The sequence below is a fragment of the Callionymus lyra genome, chromosome 1 (genome assembly GCF_982586985.1).
Source record: "Callionymus lyra chromosome 1, fCalLyr1.hap1.1, whole genome shotgun sequence".
NCBI classification, from domain to species: Eukaryota; Metazoa; Chordata; class Actinopteri; order Syngnathiformes; family Callionymidae; genus Callionymus; species Callionymus lyra.
Genome location: NC_141818.1, coordinates 29,972,086 through 29,994,107, shown reverse-complemented (window position 1 = coordinate 29,994,107; position 22,022 = coordinate 29,972,086). Strand labels below are relative to the sequence as shown.

The 22,022-nt window shown below is 41.1% G+C and overlaps 4 protein-coding genes across 4 annotated transcripts; 3 read left to right on the top strand and 1 right to left on the bottom strand.

The window, feature by feature from the left end:
- Nucleotides 1-521: 521 nt before the first annotated feature.
- Nucleotides 522-11,772, top strand: p4hb (prolyl 4-hydroxylase, beta polypeptide). Its single transcript, XM_087800819.1, has 11 exons — nucleotides 522-805; nucleotides 2,516-2,722; nucleotides 3,465-3,598; nucleotides 3,851-3,988; nucleotides 5,056-5,160; nucleotides 5,237-5,362; nucleotides 5,454-5,654; nucleotides 6,410-6,530; nucleotides 6,722-6,903; nucleotides 8,140-8,250; nucleotides 10,695-11,772. Exons 1-11 carry the CDS (start codon nucleotides 667-669, stop codon nucleotides 10,764-10,766), a joined length of 1,536 nt encoding a protein of 511 aa, XP_087656945.1. The 5' UTR covers nucleotides 522-666; the 3' UTR covers nucleotides 10,767-11,772.
- Nucleotides 11,773-13,443: 1,671 nt separating this feature from the next.
- Nucleotides 13,444-15,459, top strand: ppp1r27b (protein phosphatase 1, regulatory subunit 27b). Its single transcript, XM_087782686.1, has 3 exons — nucleotides 13,444-13,717; nucleotides 13,793-13,943; nucleotides 14,884-15,459. Exons 1-3 carry the CDS (start codon nucleotides 13,507-13,509, stop codon nucleotides 15,005-15,007), a joined length of 486 nt encoding a protein of 161 aa, XP_087638812.1. The 5' UTR covers nucleotides 13,444-13,506; the 3' UTR covers nucleotides 15,008-15,459.
- A 959-nt stretch (nucleotides 15,460-16,418) lies between these two features.
- anapc11 (APC11 anaphase promoting complex subunit 11 homolog (yeast)) lies at nucleotides 16,419-18,148 on the bottom strand. The gene is made up of 3 exons (XM_087782655.1): nucleotides 18,051-18,148; nucleotides 17,823-17,940; nucleotides 16,419-16,624 (listed from the first exon to the last, which is right to left on the bottom strand). Exons 2-3 carry the CDS (start codon nucleotides 17,929-17,931, stop codon nucleotides 16,479-16,481), a joined length of 255 nt encoding a protein of 84 aa, XP_087638781.1. The 5' UTR covers nucleotides 17,932-17,940; nucleotides 18,051-18,148; the 3' UTR covers nucleotides 16,419-16,478.
- Nucleotides 18,149-19,342: 1,194 nt separating this feature from the next.
- LOC148088876 (aly/REF export factor 2-like) lies at nucleotides 19,343-21,592 on the top strand. Its single transcript, XM_087782597.1, has 6 exons — nucleotides 19,343-19,768; nucleotides 20,356-20,517; nucleotides 20,591-20,738; nucleotides 20,823-20,874; nucleotides 20,941-21,148; nucleotides 21,229-21,592. The coding sequence occupies exons 1-6, from the start codon at nucleotides 19,355-19,357 to the stop codon at nucleotides 21,241-21,243; spliced, it is 999 nt and encodes a 332-aa protein (XP_087638723.1). The 5' UTR covers nucleotides 19,343-19,354; the 3' UTR covers nucleotides 21,244-21,592.
- Nucleotides 21,593-22,022: the final 430 nt, after the last annotated feature.

The following is a 22,022-nucleotide window of genomic DNA, read 5'->3' as shown; positions in this document are numbered from 1 at the left end:
GATGAATTCACTGAAAATCAGTGTGAGATCATAGAACTAAATCAGCTCTATGATATGCCTTTTTTTTGTTTTCACCTCAAAACAATGTTCATAATAATTCAATAATTTGTATGTTAATTTTCGCCAAAGTAAAAAATTCATCGACGGTCCCTAACAGACGCTGGAGCGTCAGCGACTCTTGGCAGTTCTATCGGCCGCTTCTAGTGAACTCTCTCCGGACATGTAGCGGGACAATGACTCGGCGGTTGCCGGAGCGAAAGTCCGTCGAATATCAAACTAACTTCAGTGTCAGAACATCTGGAATATAGTTGTTGTTTTTTTCAAGCTGACGTCATTAAAAAGAACCAAACATGTTTTTATTTATTTCCACGTGAGACTAACAAAGCGGGTCCGTGTTCTCTCGGTGTCGAGCCGCACTGACGCGCACACAGAGGTTTCACTTCCAGGTGACTTGCTCAACGGTCCAGTCACAATTCAACACGAACTGCTTACGGAGGGATAAATGCGCATGCGCGCTCCGCCTAACCCCTCCGGTTCCTCTGCTGTGTGCCACGTTAGTAGCGGTCCAGACCCAACACCAGCTACTCTCTAGACTCGAACCCTCGCGTCCAGCTTCTCTTCTTCTCCTCCTCCATTCCGCGCTCCATTCTTCTTCTCCGCGCGACCATGTTCAAGTGGCTGCTCTTGTGCGCCCTGGCAGCGGCCAGCCGGGCTGACATCACCGAGGAGGAAGATGTTCTGGTGCTGAAGAAGTCCAACTTCGACGAGGCTCTGGCGACACACAAGGACATCCTCGTGGAATTCTGTGAGTGTTTGAACTGGATCTGTTTCCTGCGGCTCCCGAGCCTTCGTCCAGCCGGGTGTTCGCACCGGTGCTCCTGCTATGCTAACCGTTAGCATCGAAGTTTTGACACTTGTCAAGTTGTTTCTCGTGCGTGTGACTCGGTGATCCGAGCTCGTGCGCGATCGAACCCGGCGTCAGACTCGAGTCGATCGCGTCGATTATCGATTCTCGATTATTGTCGACTTGTGTAGCCTTCAAGTGTAGCATCGATGCTATGAGTTCTGGTGAAGTTTTGAGACGAGGCTCTGACGTTAGATCCACGGCCAACGTCCCCTCTGTTTTTAGCGTTTAAATCCAATGTTTTATAGATTATTTACGTTTATATTGTTGACATCTTTGCTCCCTGTTTAGATCCAGGGGCGTGACGTCACCGACTTTCATCTGGTTTTGCGCTTTGTTTATTGGTAGCGATGGTTGTTTTTTTTTGTTACTAGTTGGAGCTCAAAGTTAGTCGTGGTTCTCACTCCTGCAGAAGTGTTCGAGGGGAGGGTCACTGGTCTTTTGTTTGTCATCGGGGCGGGATCTGACCTGTGACTGCGGCTCTAGGTCGACGTGTACTACACTCCTGAGTGACTCGTTGTATCAAGTGTGATGAAACTCTCTTCCTTGTGACGTGGCGTTCCCGATAACGTGATGTGTTAGGATTCATGTTGTGTTGCCGAGTCACATCTCGAGCTCAACAAATTTTATCTTCTATAAAATCTAACATGCAAAGTTGTTTTTAACGTCACAAAACAACAGGCTTTAAATCGAGTGTTATTGTGAGTCTTTAATATTGTAATATTGGTGAAAACACACGTTAACTATACATGGAAGTTGCTGCTTATTTATCCCACAAGTGTCAGATTACAGCAAGAATGTTCATAGACGTTGAAGAATTGGCTACAGCGTTGGATTACAACTGTACCTTACAGGCGTGTGTATTTGCAACTAAATGTATTAAGATACTATTGGAACAAAGATCTATTTGTAGTATTTTCGAAGTACTTTACCATGGAGTTGCAGAATCTTCAACCACTCTTGATGAAGTCATAACTTATTTAATTGGTTTTGAAGCCAAAATATACCCCAATGTCGGCTTGAAACGTTGCTGGAGTCGAACTGTATCCTCTTGTCCTCAGTCATCGTGGGGTTTCAATGGTCCTTTTAGCTGTGTAGGACTTGTGACTGCGGCGATCTAGTGGCAGGATGGTTATTTGCAACACAAAAATGAACAAAGACTTGAATATTTACACGTTAATTGTAAATAAAACTTTTATTGCCAGAGTTGTAAACGCAACACAGGAACTTGTTATGGCGGCATTACAGAATATACGATTGGAATAAAAAGAGAATAATTAAAGATACAATAAGTTAAAATAAAAACGGACTAACAATAAAATGGAATATATATATTATACAGTATTGTGGAAAAAAAATAATGTTATCTCTGTATCGATCTTTTCTTACACGCCTAGTTCCTCATCTCAGTGACTCAACATTATATAACACAAGCCAAAATAATTCATATACTTTTTATTAAACGACCTCGTGATAAATGCAGTAAAACGCATAATACTGAGATGTATACTGAACTTTTTTGTTCACTATTTGTGGAATGGAAATGATTAGTCTTTTTTTTCAATAATGTTTTAAGGAAGTTGTAAAGCTTATCTATCACTCCTTCTGCAGATGCTCCTTGGTGTGGTCACTGCAAGGCCCTGGCGCCCGAGTATGCCAAGGCCGCTGGCTTGCTTAAAGCCGAGGGCTCCACGATCCGCCTCGGGAAGGTGGACGCCACCGAGGAGACGGAACTGGCGCAGGAGTACGGCGTCCGTGGATATCCAACCATCAAGTTCTACAAAGGGGGAGAGAAGGAGTCGCCGAAGGAGTACTCTGGTGCGTACTAACAACTTTGGACTTTGGACTTCCTCATTCGTTTATGAACGACTTGAACACTGCAGCAAATTTTTTTATTCATCGTTGGACAGTCTTTGTTCAAATTATGGATAATGATGAATGAGCGAGTAGGATTTCAGGAGCTGCTCTTTTGATGCCTGAAACCAGATGCACACTGTGAGGATTCACTGGAAATCTCCTCCGGACACGATGCTCACAATTAAACTCTCGGTTTCAAAAACAGTATTTTTGTCATTTTAGATCGACACACTTTTTTGTTGTTCCCTTTTCTTTGATTATATTATTTAAACAAACTTTCCTTGTCTACTTCATCATCAAACAACTTGTTTTTAACTATTAAAAAAATGACAAACTGGATATTTCTGTGCAGTTTGGGACAGAAACTAGGATTGAGTTTTCTCCACAATTATACAAAATACATACCTATGTTATTCTGGATATAGCTGACAGTTTCCTTGCGTTAAATTCTTATTGTGGTAGTTATTACACTTGTTGCTTATGTCAACATTAAAGAAACTTATTTTTAAGATCAAGAGTACATTTGGCTGATCAGGCAGATCTTTCCTAAAAGAGGGAGAATATACTCAGTTAGTCCAGTTGCTGCTCTTGCATCACTTCACCGCTGAAAAACAAGATTAACTGAGCATGTGTAGGGAATATAAAAACATGTTTTTTCTTTCCTTAAATCACTTGAAATAAAAATGGATTATGTGTCCTTAAGCTGGCAGGCAGGCTGAAGACATCGTGGCCTGGCTAAAGAAGAGAACCGGACCCGCCGTGGCTCAGCTAACTGACGCCGCCGCCGCCGAGTCCCTGATCAGTGACAGCGAGGTGGTCGTCATTGGATTCTTTAAGGTAATTATTCCTGTTCGTGGAATGAACCTTTTTAATCAGTGTCTTCTGTTTTAAAACACCCAGTGGTTTCTGTTTCCTCAGGATTTTGTTCTACTTTACAAATGTATGAATTTATTATTATTTAAATTGATGCTTCAAAGAGTTAGTATTGGAGATGTTGCCGTTTAAGTTAAGATAAATCTTTATTTACTAAGGTCCATGTAGCCTGAACATTACATGTCGGGTCATCTAATGTTTCTGTGTGATCTTCAGGACGCAGCATCTGCCGGAGCCAAGGCTTTTGAAAAAGCGGCCGAGTCTGTCGATGAAATTCCATTTGCCATAACTTCCGACTATGCGGTTTTCACCAAGTACGAGGTGTCGGTAGACAGCGTGGTCCTCTTCAAGAAGGTACTTTACTTTTTGACTCTCGATTGAAATCACCTCCTGTAGGAAAACAATGGTTTGAAGAAAAATGAGAAAGAAACTGTGATTATAATCAATTTATTATTATTATTAGTAATATTTTATAATTTTGTGTGGTATATTGGATTCCCATTGGGCGTTGAGCTCTCACATCCACCTGTAACACAAGTGTACAGGTTACCAAAAAAAACACTCATTGAAAACGTTGTTTCTGGCTCCCCCATGTGGCCGAAATGTATTACTGCTTTTCTTTTTGTTAAATGAAAGAAGATAGTTTTTCTATCAGATTCTCCTGTATCTTGTTATTTGATAAAAACATGTCACGTTTTATGAAAACATGTGAACTCCTTGATTAAGTTTCAGGAAGTATTATTTTCCCATCCCACTTTTAGAGTTCTGAAAGTTATAAAGGTGATTCGTGAAGCTTCATAGGCCCATACAGGGCCGGGTCTAGGCAGGGGCAAGAGGGGGCCTGGCCCCCTCAAATAAATGTTGTGCCCCCTCAAACTTACATGTAAGTAAGTAACAGCACAATGCCCCCTTAAGATTTGTGGCTGCCCCCTCATACATGCCTGTCTAGACCCGGCCCTGGGCCCATAAGTAGTTTGAACCACTCCTGTTAGAGGGTTTTGTGGACACACAAGCTCGTCCTAGAAATGAATAAACCTTGCATGTTGTCAAATGTCCCTTCTTTTAAACCGTCCGTGATGGTCTGGTTTTGCCATTAACTTGTACTTGAAGTGACCTGTGTCTGAAAAACGAACCCCGTCCAGGCTCCACTATGATAAACAGTTGCTCTGTCCTTTAGTTAATCCCAGAAGGCTGTGCCAACATCACTCAAGCTTCTCGCTCAGGCCTTCGCTCTGAGTGCCAGTAAGTGCGCAGTGGATATTCCTGACGCGTTTTATGACGCTGGGCTGGGACTTTTCCTGGGGGTTACCAGGGATTTGAAGTGGTTTCATGCAGGAAATCTATCTGTGGTGTTCACAGGCAGACAACAGACACCAGGTGTTCAGTTATTAATATGGCCTCTTTCCTATCTCGCTTCCCAGTTCGACGAGGGGCGCAATACCTTCGACGGAGAGCTCACTAAAGATAATCTGCTGTCTTTCATCAAGGCCAACCAGCTGCCTCTTGTCATTGAGTTCACAGAGCAGGTAAGTGTCGAGTCGCCATTTAATTTTCGCCACAGTTTGACCGGAAGTGACTCATTATCTCGGACGGAACTTGCAGACCGCCCCAAAAATCTTTGGTGGAGAAATCAAGTCCCACATCCTCATGTTCCTGCCCAAAGGTGCCTCAGACTTTGAAGATAAAATGGAACAGTTCAAGAAAGCCGCACAGGGATTCAAGGGTCAGGTAGGTGTTGACTGTCATGACGTTACTACGCTTGCCAAGATAGAGTTAAGTGATCTTGATTAAAAAAAATTAAAAAAAATTTCCCCTCCAGATTCTGTTCATCTTCATCGACAGCGACGTTGACGACAACCAGCGCATCCTGGAGTTCTTCGGTCTGAAGAAGGAGGAGTGTCCCGCTGTGCGCCTCATCACCCTGGAGGACGAGATGACCAAGTACAAGCCCGAGAGCGAAGCCATCACCCAAGAGAGCATCACCGACTTCTGCACTCGCTTCGTCGAGGGCAAACTCAGGGTAGGAACGCTTAACATTTCATTGCCATTCAATGTCACGTTGACATTATTCACATGTTTTATCCTTGTTATTTATGAATGACATTTTATGTACTAATATTAGGAATTATTTTTGGTCACTATTATAGTTAATTGTGTTTTATAAGTAACATATCTAATGGAATTAACACATGACACAGGCCTGCATTTTATGATGAAAGGAATTGATGGAATCATTAAATAAATGTATATTTATTTAACTTTTAAACTAAAAAAAACAAATCTATTAAATGACAGAGTATAACACATTTTATATTAAAGGTATCACACAAGTGGCAAAAATGTAAATAAAAAATAAAGACACTAAACGTAAGTGGTTATCAATTCACTGGAAATAAAGTGACATTTAATGTTTCAGCTTCACTAATTGAATATGTATAATTATTTACATATATTTTTTACATTTTAATAAAATGACAAAACATTACTAAGGCACCACCTACTGTAGAGTCGTTGTAAGCGTTTTTGTATTTCTTTTTTTTTTTTTTCTCAAATTGCAAAGTGCGTTGTTTTAAATCGCAATGTAACAATGGTGGTCAGTTGGGTTCAGAGATAAAATGTAGTTTATAACTTTCCATGTCTGTCTCTGGATCAAAGTCATCATCTAAACAAACAGAAACTTTTGTCGTTGCATTCTTTGACTAACGTGTGGCCTGTGTTTGATGGTTTCATGTTAGAACTAGTTGAGTAATGAGTTGTTTTTTTTGCTCCTTCCAGCCTCACCTCATGAGCCAGGACATCCCCGAAGACTGGGAAAAGAATCCTGTCAGGATTCTGGTCGGCAAGAACTTTGAGGAGGTCGCCTTTGATCCTAAGAAGAACGTCTTCATCGAGTTCTGTAAGACATTTCTGTGATTTCATGGAACTTGCATGCAGATGTTATTTGGGAATAAGTGACTGTGTCGGGTTTTTGGAGGGTGTTTCATCTTCCCCTTCTTTACTTTGTGAATCACTCCCGACTCACTGCCATTGAAAGCTGGATCAGACACTATTAATAAAAATGAACCAAGTTTTAACTCCCTCTTCTAGACGCCCCCTGGTGTGGACACTGCAAACAGCTCACCCCCATCTGGGAGAAGCTGGGCGAGAAGTACAAGGACAGTGAGGACATCATCGTCGCAAAAATGGACTCCACGGCCAACGAGATCGAGTCCGTGAAAGTGCACAGCTTCCCCACTCTCAAGTTCTTCCCCGCCGGAGACGATCGCAAGGTGAGCTCGCCTCCGTCATCGACACTTGAACCTTGAAGACGCCGGATCGTGATCCATGTGTTTGTTGTCGCCCGTCTCTGCTGGGGGTCTGGAAGGGGATTTGGCTCCGAAATGATTGGCGAAGCAACAGATATTGAAAGTAGAGCAACTTAATTTAGCCACGTCAAGTGTTGCTGTCTGATGCCAAAGCGGCCGGTCAGCTTTTTTTCTTTTTTTGAGGGACCGTGATGATGCACCTCAAGATTCCTACTTGTTGACTCTCATCACAAGATCAGACTGCACCTGCTGCACACGCGCACACGGTTGTAAACCATCCACCCTCGCTCCAGAATTCTCACCAACGTCTCGAATACTGTAATAGAGCCAAGAGATTAGCCTGTGACCCCCATTCAAGGAGGCCCGCACGTGTCACTGGATTGAGAACCTCGAGGTTTTCAGATATGCAGCATTTGATAGATTTGATAAATAATTTGTGCCTCGTCACCCACATGACCTCGGATAGAACTTGGATTGACGGCGGATTAATTGAATTAGTATCTTATATTTATGTGTATAAATAGGTCATTCTTTGAAGTACATAATAAATATATTTTGAAGTTGATAACTATGTGTATACAGGTAATTTTGAAATGATTGATGGTATAGTATGTAAAGTAATGATAATATTGTAGTTACATGTGTATAATGTATATTATGTTTTTAAATGGATAACTATATATAAGTTTGTGACAAACTGAATAATAATTTAGAACTGAAGATAATTAGGATGATGATGATGAAGAATAAAATAATTATGATAAAGATGAAGATGAAGAAAATAATTAGGATGATGATGATGAAGATGATAAAGAAAATAATTACGATGGTGATAAAGAAGAAAATAATTAGGATGATGATGGTGATGAAGAGTTTTGTTTTCTTTTTTATTTGGCTTTATTTTTCTATCAAATGCTGTTCAAATGATGCATGTTTGATTGGTTTATTCATACTTGTCATTCATGGACGTGATTATTAATCTAACAGCAAGGGAGGCAAGTCAGCGATATTTTTGAACTGGCTATTTTAGGGATGATCTTCAGCTTCAAAGCTTCATGAAGCATTGTCCTCATTTTCAGAGCCCACTAGATGGCGCTCTTTGGCTTTAAACCATTTTACCCAGTTAGTAATGCTTCGGTCTGCCGACTCGGCATCATTGTCGTTCAAACCTAACCATCAAAACTCTTCTTTCGTTTCCAGGTTATTGACTATAACGGAGAGAGAACACTAGAGGGCTTCACCAAGTTCTTGGAAAGCGGTGGAAAGGAAGGCGGTGCTCCCGCAGCTGACGATGACGACCTGGATGGAGAGGTAAGAATGAATTCCGCGCGTCCAAAATGTTCAAGGGAGGTTGAACCTATTGTACCAAGAGTTTGATGACGGGTCGATAACTGGACAAGTCGGTCCAACTTGAATGATTTCAGGATCATTTCAGCATCTCTGCCAATAACCACAGATGCTAATATATTTGCTAGCATCGTGGCAGATACACAACAAAGTTTCACCTGTATATTTTTTTGAAGCGCTTGTTGGCCACAGAAAACCTGTCGCAGATTTAAGGCATCACTAATGCTAAAAAATACACCCAAACATATGCTTTAAAAGCAGCTTCAGCCAGCTGCATTCTATCCTCTCGTCCTCAGTTGTCGCAAAGGTCTTGCAAAAATGTAATTGTTCCATCTAGTGGCGTGAGGTTTAGTTGCAACATCAAAGTGAATAAAACACTGTAAATGTTTGCCTGTTAATTGTAAATGAAAAAATGTAGTTTTGTTTCACACACATACACTTGATTTAATATATTTAAATGAATTATACATTAAATTAACTAAATTAAATTTTACTCACTCAAAATAATCAATAAAACCACTTAAAACGAGTGTCACAGACTATTGTTACTTCAAAGAAAATTCCATCTTTTTCCACTTTCACGCTTACAACAGAAATTATCAATAAAATATATTTTGTGTCCTTTTTCTGCCTTGCACACCAGTACCGTTGATACCGATCTTAACTTCCTTAAATGACAGAGATGACTCTGCAACGAACTAGGCAGAAACTTCCAAAAAAAGTTTTCAGTTATAAATGTATACATTCACAACTTGTGGGCCAAGAAACGTGCTCTTTCATGTTTGTTCTGCCAGAAAAAAAATCTTGTTGTGGGTCACGGTCACCCTGAACCAGAAAATGGGGTTCGAGCCAAGATCTTGCCCTGAATCAGCAACCATATATATTTCCTTCATGCCAAACTGTAAACTCTGTCTATTTGACCTCCTTTGAGCACGAACCATAGATGGCATCTGACAGAGTTTGTTTTGGGGTCATCGCCGAGACCGAGACTAATGTTTACATGATCTACTTGGAGTCGACCTAGTTTGTTTTGGACCGACTAAACTAAAAGGCTCAATAAAACCGTAATAAAACCCTTATTTTAATTTAAATAAAATGGCCTAAAGAGAAGGCTTGAAAACGCATGACTAGTAAAAACATTAGCATTGAATAGTGTTACATTAGTAGTATTCGGTTAACTTGTGAAATATATTTCGTCACTATATTAATATATTTTAACGGTTCTTATTGCAGCCACTGATATTTCTTCCAGCTGCTCTCACCCGACACCCCCCCCCCCCCACAGTAGAGCAACACGTGCATCTCTGAGCGCGACACAGATTAGCAAGTCCACCCTGTCATCGGGGTCGACAGTTTGATCTATGAACTGCATTTTAATTTACACGTGAGGTGTTGAAGTCCTTGATTTGTTAGTTTTGATTTCGGGCGTGAATAATGCTCACACAGGAGGAGGTTGAACGTCTCTTGGATCTAAGACGAACCCATTTAATAAAGTTTCAAAAGTGTTACTGTCGTATGACATGGTAAAGTATTTTAATCACATTTTAACTTTACTCTCTTTCCTATGGAAACCATGTTGTGCGTCTGTAAGTTCACTGATACACGTATCAAGTGTCAAAAATGTGTCTTTAAGATGAAGTCACGACTGAATCCGTCATATTGTATTTCCGTCGACTCTTCATCCCTCAGGCACGTTTTTGCTTCATGGCAGAACCTTCTCTCTATATTTGAAGCTTCAGTGCGACGTATAGATATAGTCTCATGATCGTGACATGTGCTGTGCATGAGTCGGTTCAAGATGAGACCATGGAGCCAAAGAAGGATTAAGGATGTAGTTGTGATGGAGACGGGGCGAGTGGATGAGCTCACTGAATTAAAACGAGCATCAGTCTTGTGTGTTGAAGTGTAAAATGAGTGTTTTCTATCTAATCTAAAACTCGACCCAGAGGTGGCCCCTCGCCACCCCGACACAGAAAAAGATTCTGACACCGCCCAAACAAATGAATGCGCAATAACCACCCCGACACGGAGGTGGACGCTCACCACCCCAACACAGAGGTGGCCTCTCGCCACCCCGACACAGAAAAATATTCTGTCACCGCCCTAACAAATGAATGCGCAATAACCACCCCGACACGGAGGTGGACGCTCGCCACCCCGATACAGGAAAAAGATTCTGTCACCACCCTAACAATTACCACTCCAACGCCACCCCGACTCAAATACACATTCACCGCGTTGACACAGAAGTGCCCGCTTGCCGGACCGAACACTCAAAGATTTTTGTAGGCTAGCCTGATGTACTTTTACATTAGTGTTATTGAACATCATCATTACTCCTCGTTGACACCTCAGTTCAAGCTGCAGTCCAGTCGTCACGTCTGCTCACCTTCTCTTGTTCTCCGTAGGAACTGGACGACGTAGAGGAAGGACAGGATGACGACTCTGACGGCGAGGACGACGGACACGACGAGTTGTAAGAGGCGGCGGAGGAGAAAAGAGGAGACGAGTCCCACCTCACCCCTTCCAACCAGTCACCACCTTCACCTTCTCGCCATCCAATAATCCCTCGAACCTACTTCAAGTGTGCTACTTCAAGCCAGACTGGTCCCAGCTTGAGGGGGGTCAAGGGGGACTCGGGGAACAGCCAAATGCCTCGTAAGGAGACATCCATGCCTGCTCGACAGAGCTCCACACTGACCCTGTGTATTTGACGCCAAATTGCTACTTTTGTTGAATCTCCACCTGTCAGAGCAACTGATCAAGAGGCCTGTTGTACGGGGGGAGGGGGTGTTTTGGCTTTCCCACGACTATTTTAAAAGCACTAGTCTACATCCCTTTAGATTTGATTACCACACAAGCATTGTCAATATCCAGACCCCCTCCATCAGACGTGAGGGCGGGGTCTCCTTCTCTTGAGCTTCATTCCCAGACTTGCTCGTCTTCACAGCTACTGACTTACTCTCTAAAAGGAACCAAGGTAACATTCTTGAGGGGGAAATCCTGTTTATTTAATTCTTTTACACTCGGTGTTTTTTTTGTTTTTTTTTATTTAGTACCATTGTGCTCAACTGTAGGCAGTTGGGGTACAGAGTTGGCTCTCTGTCTGGGGTTCTGTGTTTTTTCTGAGCCAATTCTGATGGGTCGCACTGCGTTCACGCCTGATCAGAGATTCATCACGGTTACTAAAGCGGTCGGATTCGGGTCGGACGAAGATTTGTTTACCTGCACAGGTCGCCCCGCCCTTCACCCACTCTGAACCCCCGCCCCTCCCCCCCACGTGTGTGTCTTTCTTTGTTTGTACTAATGTAATCGGTTTACATTGATGAGTTTTTGTTAAACGTGTGAATGGGAGGAGGGGGAGCTTAAGCGTGGGTGAGGAGCTGGTGGACGGCAGGAAGGGAACTTGACAAAAGCATTCCATCATAAATTGTTATGGAAAAAATGAAATGGTGGCCAATAAATAAAAAATGTTTAAAAACACTACATTTTGTGTTGACATTGTTTATATTCGTGGTCCGACCTTCATATAAATACATTTTCCACTAGTTTACAGGTTTATTTTGTAAGTAATATTTATAGAGCACTTTTCCAGACCAGATTCACAAAGCGCTTAAACAATCAAAACAATGCACAATAAAATATATACTTAAAAGGTCAAGACAACACCGAGAACAACACGGGAGTCTCCGAGAATCAAGGAAAAGTCTGAACAAATATGAACATCTTAAGATGTTTCTTGAAGGAGTCAGTAGATCAATCAAACACAGAGAGAGAGGAAGCTCATTCCAAAGCTTAGGAGCAACAGCCTGAAGGATTTCTCTCCTGGTCCTGAACCGTGTTCAGGAACCATCAGTAGATTCTGATCCACAGACCTCAGAGCCCGAGCTGGGGTGTAAGTCTGGATCAGATCAGTGATGTAAGGAGGAGTCTGACCATGAATAGATCTGAAAGTAAGAACCAGAATTTTAAAGTTGATCCTGAAAGAAACTGGCAGCCAGTGAAGAGTTTTAAGGATCGGAGAAATGTGAGTTCTTCTACTAGAGCGGGTCAGAATTCTCACCGCAGAGTTCTGTATCAACTGCAGGCGAGACAGCTCCTTCTTGTTAAGACATGAAAATAAACTGTTACAATAATCTAAACGACACAAACGCATGGATTACAAGCTCCAGATCGTGTTGTGACATCATTTTCCTAATTCTAGAGATTTTTCTCAGTTGAAGGAAACAGTTTCTGGTCAGTTTTCTGCAGTGTTGAACAAGAGACATGTCTTTATCACACCCAGGTTTCTCAGGCTCAGTTTGACAGACTGACCCAAGTCACCCAAGTACTGACTCAACCCTGGAACATTATCATCAGGAGAAATAACCAAGGTTTCATTTTTTACACATTTAGCTTTTTTCCCTTTTTTTTAAAAAGTTTTGTGAGTACAATTAGCTGTAGTGAGTGTCTTGATATGTCACAGGCTGATGTTACTTCAGAGAAAGTTCCATCTTTTGGAAAAACATTTTTAAGACAGTAATATTCGATAATGATCTTTCTGTGGTGGTGGGGACTTCTTAGGAGTGTTCTTAAGAACGCGATGGAGACTTTTCAAAGAGTCGCTCTTTGCTTAAGAAGATCTTTCACTAAGAAGTAAATGTAAGATGGAGATGACCCACATCAACGTCAGGGACATTTTTATCTAATAAAACAATGATCGATGAATGAAAAACGTTTTTCACAGATGTACTGTAGTACTACTACCACTAAATTAAACATTACATGAAGAACAGTTATTCAGAACCAGGAGAGCGTCTAGACTCTTCAAACAAAAAGGTTCTGTTGCGTTACGCAGCAGTTGTTGTCTGGTCAAGAACTATCCCACATGACCATCCCGGTCACCAAGCAGCTCGGGTCAGACGGCAACAACTTCTCGCCCCAATGTAACCCTGCAGTCGGCCCTCCAGAGCTCTCGCTCTTCCACCTGGTGTTTACCATATTTTCTGGGTGGAGCTGCTGGGAAGAGTATCAGGATCCAGGTTCGAGTGTCAACGAACAGAAGCTGGTGGGAGGGTCATGGAGGGGATTCTCATCTTCCAGCCCTTAAAATAACTCTTGGGAGAGTATAAAGGGATCCACGGGGGAGGTCAGCCCTCAGAGACCCTCAGACCGAGAGAGCATTTTTACATCCCGAAAAGGACTTTGAGAAATCAACTTTTTTTTTGACAAACAAAGAGGATGAAACTCATTGAAGTCAAGGCTTACAAGCAGGACTTTGAGCTGCCGGTCACCTGCAGCTCAAGTGCTTCTTCCCTGGAGTCCGGCGACCGCAGCGTCCACTTCCCCAACGACGTGGTTTTCCAGGAATACGTCCGAGAAGGTGAGCTGGATGGAATCGGTGGTTTCATGCGAGCCAGAAGAGTCAGCCTGGAGACCATCTACCACTCTGGTGAGACCCCCTGGTCCGATTAGTTTTTGGACCCTCGTTCATGTCGGCACAACCGCTCACAGTTGCTCTACGCAGGTATGGCCGCCATTCACGAGGCCGTCCTCTCCGGGAATCTGGAGTGTGTGAAGCTGCTGCTCAAGTATGGAGCAGAGATCCACCAGAGGGACGAGGAGGGCTGGACGCCGCTGCACATGGCCTGCAGCGACGGGTTCCCCGATATCGCTCGGTGAGCAACCAAGCATTTGTTGCTTTTAAAACCTTTTTTTTTTTAGCCTATGAGACCATTTTAACAGAATAAATACGGGCCCAGAACAGTGCCACCTTAAAGTGATATTCAAACTTCATTTAAAAAATAATTCCAACCTTTGGTCGACATGAGGGTGAGCCGTAAATGAGTGAAGTTTGAATTTTGAATTGTCATTAAGATAAACAACATTGGTTGTACTGAAGTAGGAAAAGCACACAATGATAATCAAATAAATTAAAATATCTTGGTTGACAAATATGTTTACTTTATGGGTTTTTGTCTTTTGGCTGCTACATTTTCTACATCTAATTGTTTTGTTATTTTTAATCCACTATTGTTTTACCAACTTATATTTTAATCAACTACCTTGATAAATGAGAACCATCTTGAAATGCATCTCCCGGGGAGAATAAAAATGGTTCAATATACATTTTAAAAGTTACCTTTTCAAATATTACAATCGTTTACCAACTCTTCATTCTTCAAGCAGCAGCAGAAGGTATTAAAAATTCATGTTAACAAACAATCACACTTCACTGAAACAGAGGAGGAAAAGAAGTTGCATTTTTTGGCTACTTCCTGTAACTCAAGTGCAGAAAGTTGCCTCTCCACATTAAGAGATTTAAAACATATTTAGTTGTATCTAAAATAACAAAATTCATGTTGCTGAACTTGAGTAAGAATTTTTTTGACACAACTACACCCTTCATTTACTCAAGAAAAAAAAATTAATTCAGCCAGAATTGTGTTTTCCATGACTGTTATTTACATTATTATATAATACTAACAAGTTTAAATGCATATATTTTACCAAAATGGTACTTACTAGGCCACGTCAATACATCTTTGTTTCGTCTATAATCTTACTTCTCATCAGCAAAGAAGCCTCATATCGACGTCATTCTTAATTCTTTTTCAGATATCTCATTTCTCTGGGCGCTGACGTGACGCTGGAGAATGAGTGCGGAGAGACACCAGCTGACCTCATCGACCCCGAAAACAAGGATCTGCTGGAGCTATTCGGGCTGGCCAACAAAGACTGACCACTTCATGCCTTTTTTTTTTTCTTTTTTTTTTTGGACCCGAGTTAAAGGCCTGTCGCTCTGCCGGCAGAGATGGACAGAAGATAAAGAGTCCAGCATCTTCTTCTCGAGGAGCAGCTGCTCGTCACCTGAAGGTCTGGACCAGCAGAGGATGACTTTCCAGGGACTCCTCAATATCTTCAATAAACAATTTCCCGAAGGAGAACTCCAGAGGGATCAATAAAGTTTATCTATCTATCTATCTATGTTTACAGTTTATTTTGTATTAGACAAGTTAGTGAAAATATATATTTTTCCAAGTTTGTAATAACTTCAAACTGTTAGCTGCATGTTAGCACTTTAAAGATAACTAATGGCGTTTTAATGCGATCTGATTTTATTTTGATATTTTTTTGTACCTTTTTTTTTATGAACAAATAAAGTTATTTTACTTCATTCATTTGTGACTCTGTGTGGGAAATAACTGAAGTAATTGACTCGAATACATTTTTATGTTATTTAATTAACAACCGTAAGTTACTACATCATTGTGGTTATTTAAGTATTTAATCTATATATTATTTACCTGTTTTTTTTGGAAGATGATGATGTGATTTGTTTTTTTTGTGTGAGATTGTACACTTTTTAGATAAAGCAAAAACAGTGCAACTTAATGTGTCGCCTGTAAACATACGACACCACATCATAGTGTAACGTCTGGAATGATGAAGCTGAGCTGTGTCTCAAATCGCATACATGCGTACTCAACTTAACGTAGTATTTTTAGTGCATAAGCCCGTCTCAATTCTTAGTATGTGAAATATAGTTCTCCATGCACACTAAATTGTCACTAAAACGCCCACAAAACTGAGTATGGATCGATGGACACTTTCTACCCTAAACGGCCGCCATCTTGGTGACGTAGAAGTTACGTATATATATATACACGTATAAGTATATATATATATATATATATATACAGGTGAATTTTCAGCCAGCAGTAGGAGGATGACACGGTGCTGATACCGGCGTAAATATCTCACGAATATTGCGTTTCTCATATTTCTTAATCAAACGTGCTGCCAGCAGGTGTCGATAGTGTTACTACATCTGGTTGCAATCATCGTTAAATAGTAGTAGAAGAAGAAGCTGTCGCGTCATTTACTGTTAGTGCGTAGCGGCAGTGTTTGATTTGAGACATACTATCTTCCAAGAATTTGTTACTAGTTAGTACGTACACTATCCTGATGCATACTAACCTCGAGTGCACTAAGAGAAGTATGTGATTTGAGACACAGCTCTGGTGTCGTGATTTAATTTGGGGCCCCCAAATTACATTTTGCTGAAGGCCTCACAATGAATTAGAACAGCTCTGCAAGCAATGAATAAGAAAAGATCGATGACGCACCACAGACTTTTAATGTTTGCGCACATCACATAAAAATACGGACAAAAAATGACAGAAAAATATTTACATAAAACCTCAACGGAGTCATTCTTTAAACTTCCACTCTTGTCGACACATGGGACACTGTTGCTGGACCTGCTGCGAGTTGAGCCACTTGAGGATACAGTGCATGTGGAAGCAGTGGGAGCACTGACCCCACACCAGCGGGCAGTCATCGCCTGGCACTTTACCTGCAACACAGGAGCTCTTTATTTATGCTGCATTGAAAACCCGCACACAATGATGAGTCACACAAAAAATACATGACAAACGTTAAGTTGAAGCCATTACAACGACAATTTAACAATAATAATATAACAACATTACTCTTTACGGACTAACTTTAAATTGTGTTGATCGTGGACCAGATTATGATCCGAGTTTAAGGAACGCATCTTCATCATCGTTCAATAAATTGACCACGACTCGTGCCGTGTCTCAAATCGCATACTAGCGTACTCAAAGTTAGTATTTTTAGTCTCAATTCTTAGTATGCGAAATTTAGTGCGCCATGCACACTAAATTGGCGTACTAAAATGCCCACAAAATTGAGTATGGTTCGATGGACACTAACCACCCTAAACGGCCGCCATCTTAATGATGTTTTAAACGGAAGTTATGTCATATATATATATATGCATATATATGCATATACTTACTGGTGTATTTTCCGCAGCAGTAGAAGGATGACACGTCATCGGTGCTGATACCAGCTTAAATATCTCACCAATATTTCGATTCTCATATTTTTTCTTTATTTCTTTTTCTAAACTTGCAAAACGTGCTGCCAGCAGGTGTCGATAGCGTTCCAACAGCTGGTTGAAACATCGTTAAATAGAAGTAAAAGAAGAAGCTGTCACCTCAATTCCTGCAGTGTTTGATTTGAGACATACTATCTGTGGAGAATTTGCGTACTAGTTAGTATTTACACTATCCTGATGCATACTAACTTCTGGTATACTAAGAGAAGTATGTGATTTGAGACACAGCATCGGTGTCTGTCGATGATACTGTATTTACTCAGTTTTAATTAATTTAAAATGTGTGTTCTCACACACAGACGCGCTTCAGACAGTTTCTTTACTATACATTCATTTGCTAACCATTATTTACTTTGGAGTTATTTGGGGGTTTTCTTTTTTTTTTACAAAAAAGTGTTTTTCTAAACACCTGAACTTGAGGTGAGAATTTTTTTGTGATCCCATAATGGGCTTTACGCCTGCAGGGTTTTTGCACTTTTTATAGTAGTGTTACACAAGCAGCCCTCATTTCTGTTTTGCGGGATTCTGGGCATCATCTGGTCGATGCTGAAAGCCAGAGTATCGGTACATACAAGTCGGATCGGTGCATCCCTAATACTTAGTTAGGTTTTTTTCGTAACATACTCACAGTCCGGACAGCAGCCGTTGAAAGGCATCCTGCAGATGCCACAGTTCTCATCGTTGGCGACCCACAACCAGGAGGCGATCCCGCTCCACTGCCGAATCTTTACCTTCATATTGTTGTCCTGAAACCACAAGTATTTGTAATGTCGACCAGCAAATATCCAAACATCTATCTCAACATTTTCACCGCTACTAGTTCATAAAAATATATTAAAAATATATGTCGGATTACCCGATTTTAGCTGCTTCTCAATTCCCAAAACAATTTAGCTGGTTTTCACAGGAATATAAAGTCAAATCAAACCGCGAATGTGTTTACTTCCCGGTTTGTCTTCTTTTTTTGGCGCTTCAAAATGCACTAGTGCCACCTACTGGTATGGAGTCAGAATAGGAATTAAAAATGTTTTCTAATTTCCCTAATAACTTTTACTTTTAATTTACTAATTTAAATATTACCATTACTAATTTCATTCTCCTAAGCAGTTCTCCAAACCGTAACATGTTTACCTGTCATTTCAAATGAATATACCTTTTAAATCCAAATATATCTTCAACTTCTTTAAATTACTTGGTGGTTTTTCACTATTTTGTTTTTCCTGATCCGTGCTTTATTATTTTAATTTTAAGTGTACTGTTCCATCCTGCGTGTCCAAATCATTAGCCTGATATTATTGTTTCTATTTGTTGTTGTTTTGTTGTGTTTCTCATTTTTTAATTTCGTTTAATCTCGTTTTTTGTTATTACCAGTCCTCTCTTCTGCTCTCTATTATTTGTTTCTGTTGTCTGTATCCAGAGAAATGCAATCGTTATGCCTGCCATTTGGATTCTAAATAATGTTACTAGTATTTCTATAAGAATGCAAGTGTAAGTCATAAACTTGCGTCTAAGAAAATCACACATTTCCATTGTTTCTTGGTCATTCTTCCAACCACTGGACAACTAGTAACAACACCATCATTTGTATACTTATACAATTCCCTTATTCCTGTTGTGTTATCAGTTTTATTTTGCCCTTTAAAGTATATACTTTATTGAATATGGTTTAGACTGTTTAAGCGCTTTGTGACCCTGGTCTGGAAAAGCGCTATACAAATAAAAATTACTTACTTACTTAGTTATTCTTTGGTTCTCTTATGTTGGGGCATTAGTTTACACGTATGTACAATCACAGAGTAATGTAAAGTTTAAAACACGTTTGACAGAACGTTATTACATCCTCTACCAATGTTTTGTTTAAGTCTACTATTCAAATAAATAAAGAAATAGAATATTCTGTTACATCATTTATATTAGGGATTGAAGTTCTTAGAAAACATTCACAAAACAAAAAATCGCCCATAAAGTCTACTCTTACTTAATGATTTTTGTTATTAGATTAATGTATTGTTTTTCAATAAATGTTTTCTTTATAGAAAACTCGGAGCGTCTTTGGGTTTGTCCCTGTGGGATCACCGTAGTTACGTCATCGAACACCCGTTGCTTCCGCAAAACAAAATCTTTTGGCTCAAAGGCGTCACGCAGTCACGTCTGGTACTAATGAACTTCATCTTCCTCTTCTTCATCTTCATCTTCATCAGCCCTTATCGATCAAAGGCGTCCATCGATAACGAACAACGACCAAGTGCGCGCCTCGGGGCATGGGCGGGGCTTGCCAGTGACGCACTTCCGCTTAACAATTTCCGCAAGTTTGGAGCCCGCGCTGCCGGAGAGACCATAAGAACCAGCGACCTTTCTTTGTTTAGTCACTTTCTGTTCGAGTTCTGTTCACGAGAGACCACGATGGCGGACAAAATCAGCATGTCCCTGGACGAAATTATCAAGATGAACAAGAAGGGAGGCCGGGACGGGGGTTCCAGGGGCCGATCAGACCGCGGTTCTTCGAGGCCCACGCGTGGACGACAGAACAATTTCAACCGGGACCGAAACCCCAGACCAGCACCGTACAGCAGGGTAAGAACCACAAAGACACGAAAGCTTGCACGACAGGAAAAACGTTGTTGACTCATTTTAAACTACACGAATGAAGTCACGGACATCGTGTGCCGTTTTTTTTAAAAAAAAAACTTTTATCCGAAGGCCTATTAAGAAGCACGGGTTCTTCGGGAGAACTTTTGTGTATTCTCAATTCGCAAATCGGGATCTTAAAGTTAAGTCTTAAACACAAAGAAAGACCCGATGCTCTTTCGCCAAGATGGCCGCCACGATTTTCTGTTGTGTCGTGAAGTCATCAGGTGAGGGCAGCCGTGGGTGATGCTACCTTCGTTCATGCTAACACTGTAGCGTCTAACTTGTAGCTCGTGTCTCGACACAACCCTAGCGGGTTCAGGGACTGTCATCGTAGTTTTCAACTGGACTCTAGCGACTTCTGGGCCTACATAATGGTGCTATAACCTTCTTCACCACCAGACTGTTGAGTTTAGTGACTCATCCACCGTAACTTAAATCTGTTCAACATCTGAATAACCCTCTCTGTTGTCACCGTTGAATGTAGTATTCCGTGGGAAATCATTGTGCCTTTTTTTTTTTCTTTCTTCCAGCCAAGGGAGTTGCCTGACAAATGGCAGCACGACATGTTCGAGGACGAAGTGAGCAGTCAGAGGGTACGAAGAACGTCGCCCGTCGCCGACAGAAACGGAGACTCCGTTGGGAAGTTGCTAGTTTCCAACCTGGACTTCGGCGTATCGGACACAGACATTCAGGTAACAAAACGGTTGGGTTTTGGCTGTAATGGTTATCGTTGGGCACGGCTGATGTTGGCTTTGTGCGTATCAGGAGCTGTTTGCGGAGTTCGGCGCGCTGAAGAAGGCTTCCGTCCACTACGATCGCTCCGGCCGTAGTAAAGGAACGGCGGACGTCCACTTTGAAACGACGGCAGATGCGATGAAGGCGTTGAAACATTACAATGGAGTCCCACTTGATGGTGAGGGTCGTGCGTTGACATCATCCTCGCACCAGTGAACAATGGACTAGTTTCTGTGTATTTAACTTAACCCGTGTTCTGCAGGTCGCCCCATGAAGATCCAGCAGGTCGCGTCAGACTCCTCCTACACTAGCAGGTAAAGTTGAATCGGCAGACTGACGACATGGCTTCGGACACTTTTCTTACTCCCTTTTTCTTGTAGTTCCAGCGCCGGTACTGGTAGTTTTGACAGAAGCAGACTGGGCAAGCCCACGTTTGAACGCAGTGAGAGAGGCGACCGAAGCGAAAGGCGGTGGGGAGGAGGAGGAGGAGGCCGCGGCGGATCCAGAGGACGGGGTAGAGGAGGTGGAAATAAACCCCAAATGTCGGCAGAAGAGTTGGATGCTGAGCTGGACGCATATAACGCCAAGGTTCGACCATATACGTTTATACAACGGCTGAAGTACATGTCCTGTATGATATAAATGTAACCTTTTTTTATTTTCCTCAGATGGACACAAGCTAGGAGAACCCTGCGGACGGATTTGTCTACCCAACATGCAACCTGTGATTTATTTTATGGACCCCCATGTTATATTTAAATGTATTTTCTAGCTTTTTTTTTTTAATTTGTTTTAGAAGGTGGATGCTCTGGAATATCTTTAGACATCTTTACCTTTTTTTTCTTTTCTCTTTTTTAATGGAAAATGAATTTACACAGGATGGTAACATGGTTGTCTGTTTTTAAAGAATAATTTGAACATTATTCACTGGTTTGATACAATGTTTATTTTGTTACTGTAAATCTACTCTGACATGGTACCGAGTACTCTGGACATGTTTTAAAAATTTGTACATAAAAGTCTCAACGTCTATTTTGCAGCTTTTTTGTCTTTCATACACTCGTATTTCATAGATATTCTGGTCTCATCACCCATTTAATTTGTTGTATTATACCTTTTTAGTAGAACATGGTTCAAAGCAAACAAATTGATATTTCTGAAAAATCCTAGGAGTGTGTTCATCACTATTACACTATTACATTATCCCCTAAAATGTCAGTACTACTGCTACACATGTTTTCTTTGACAATTTATCAGAAGTTAGACTTATTGGGGATTTTAAATTGGCTTGACAAGGGACGCTGGAAAAAAGCTTAAAGAAATTGCCAGAACACATCAGATGATACCAATGATAAATGTAATGCAAATCAGCGTCTGCCTTGGTTTAATAGCAATCTCTGGGATGAAAAATAGAGATGCCTCTACAACAATTTCTAATAAGCATTGTAACTTAAAGGAAAAG

Bases quoted from the DNA above. Each gene is read 5' to 3' on its own strand.
- p4hb (XM_087800819.1), top strand. From the start codon at position 667: ATGTTCAAGTGGCTGCTCTTGTGCGCCCTGGCAGCGGCCAGCCGGGCT. The intron at 5,161-5,236 runs GTAAGTGTCGAG...CGGAACTTGCAG, and splicing joins TCATTGAGTTCACAGAGCAG to ACCGCCCCAAAAATCTTTGG. The intron at 5,363-5,453 runs GTAGGTGTTGAC...TTTCCCCTCCAG, and splicing joins CACAGGGATTCAAGGGTCAG to ATTCTGTTCATCTTCATCGA.
- anapc11 (XM_087782655.1), bottom strand. From the start codon at position 17,931: ATGAAGGTAAAGATTCGGCAGTGGAGCGGGATCGCCTCCTGGTTGTGG. The intron at 16,625-17,822 runs GTGAGTATGTTA...CCTGTGTTGCAG, and splicing joins CAACGGCTGCTGTCCGGACT to GTAAAGTGCCAGGCGATGAC.
- LOC148088876 (XM_087782597.1), top strand. From the start codon at position 19,355: ATGAACTTCATCTTCCTCTTCTTCATCTTCATCTTCATCAGCCCTTAT. The intron at 19,769-20,355 runs GTAAGAACCACA...TCTTTCTTCCAG, and splicing joins GACCAGCACCGTACAGCAGG to CCAAGGGAGTTGCCTGACAA. The intron at 20,739-20,822 runs GTGAGGGTCGTG...CGTGTTCTGCAG, and splicing joins CAATGGAGTCCCACTTGATG to GTCGCCCCATGAAGATCCAG.
- ppp1r27b (XM_087782686.1), top strand. From the start codon at position 13,507: ATGAAACTCATTGAAGTCAAGGCTTACAAGCAGGACTTTGAGCTGCCG. The intron at 13,718-13,792 runs GTGAGACCCCCT...TGCTCTACGCAG, and splicing joins GGAGACCATCTACCACTCTG to GTATGGCCGCCATTCACGAG. The intron at 13,944-14,883 runs GTGAGCAACCAA...ATTCTTTTTCAG, and splicing joins GGGTTCCCCGATATCGCTCG to ATATCTCATTTCTCTGGGCG.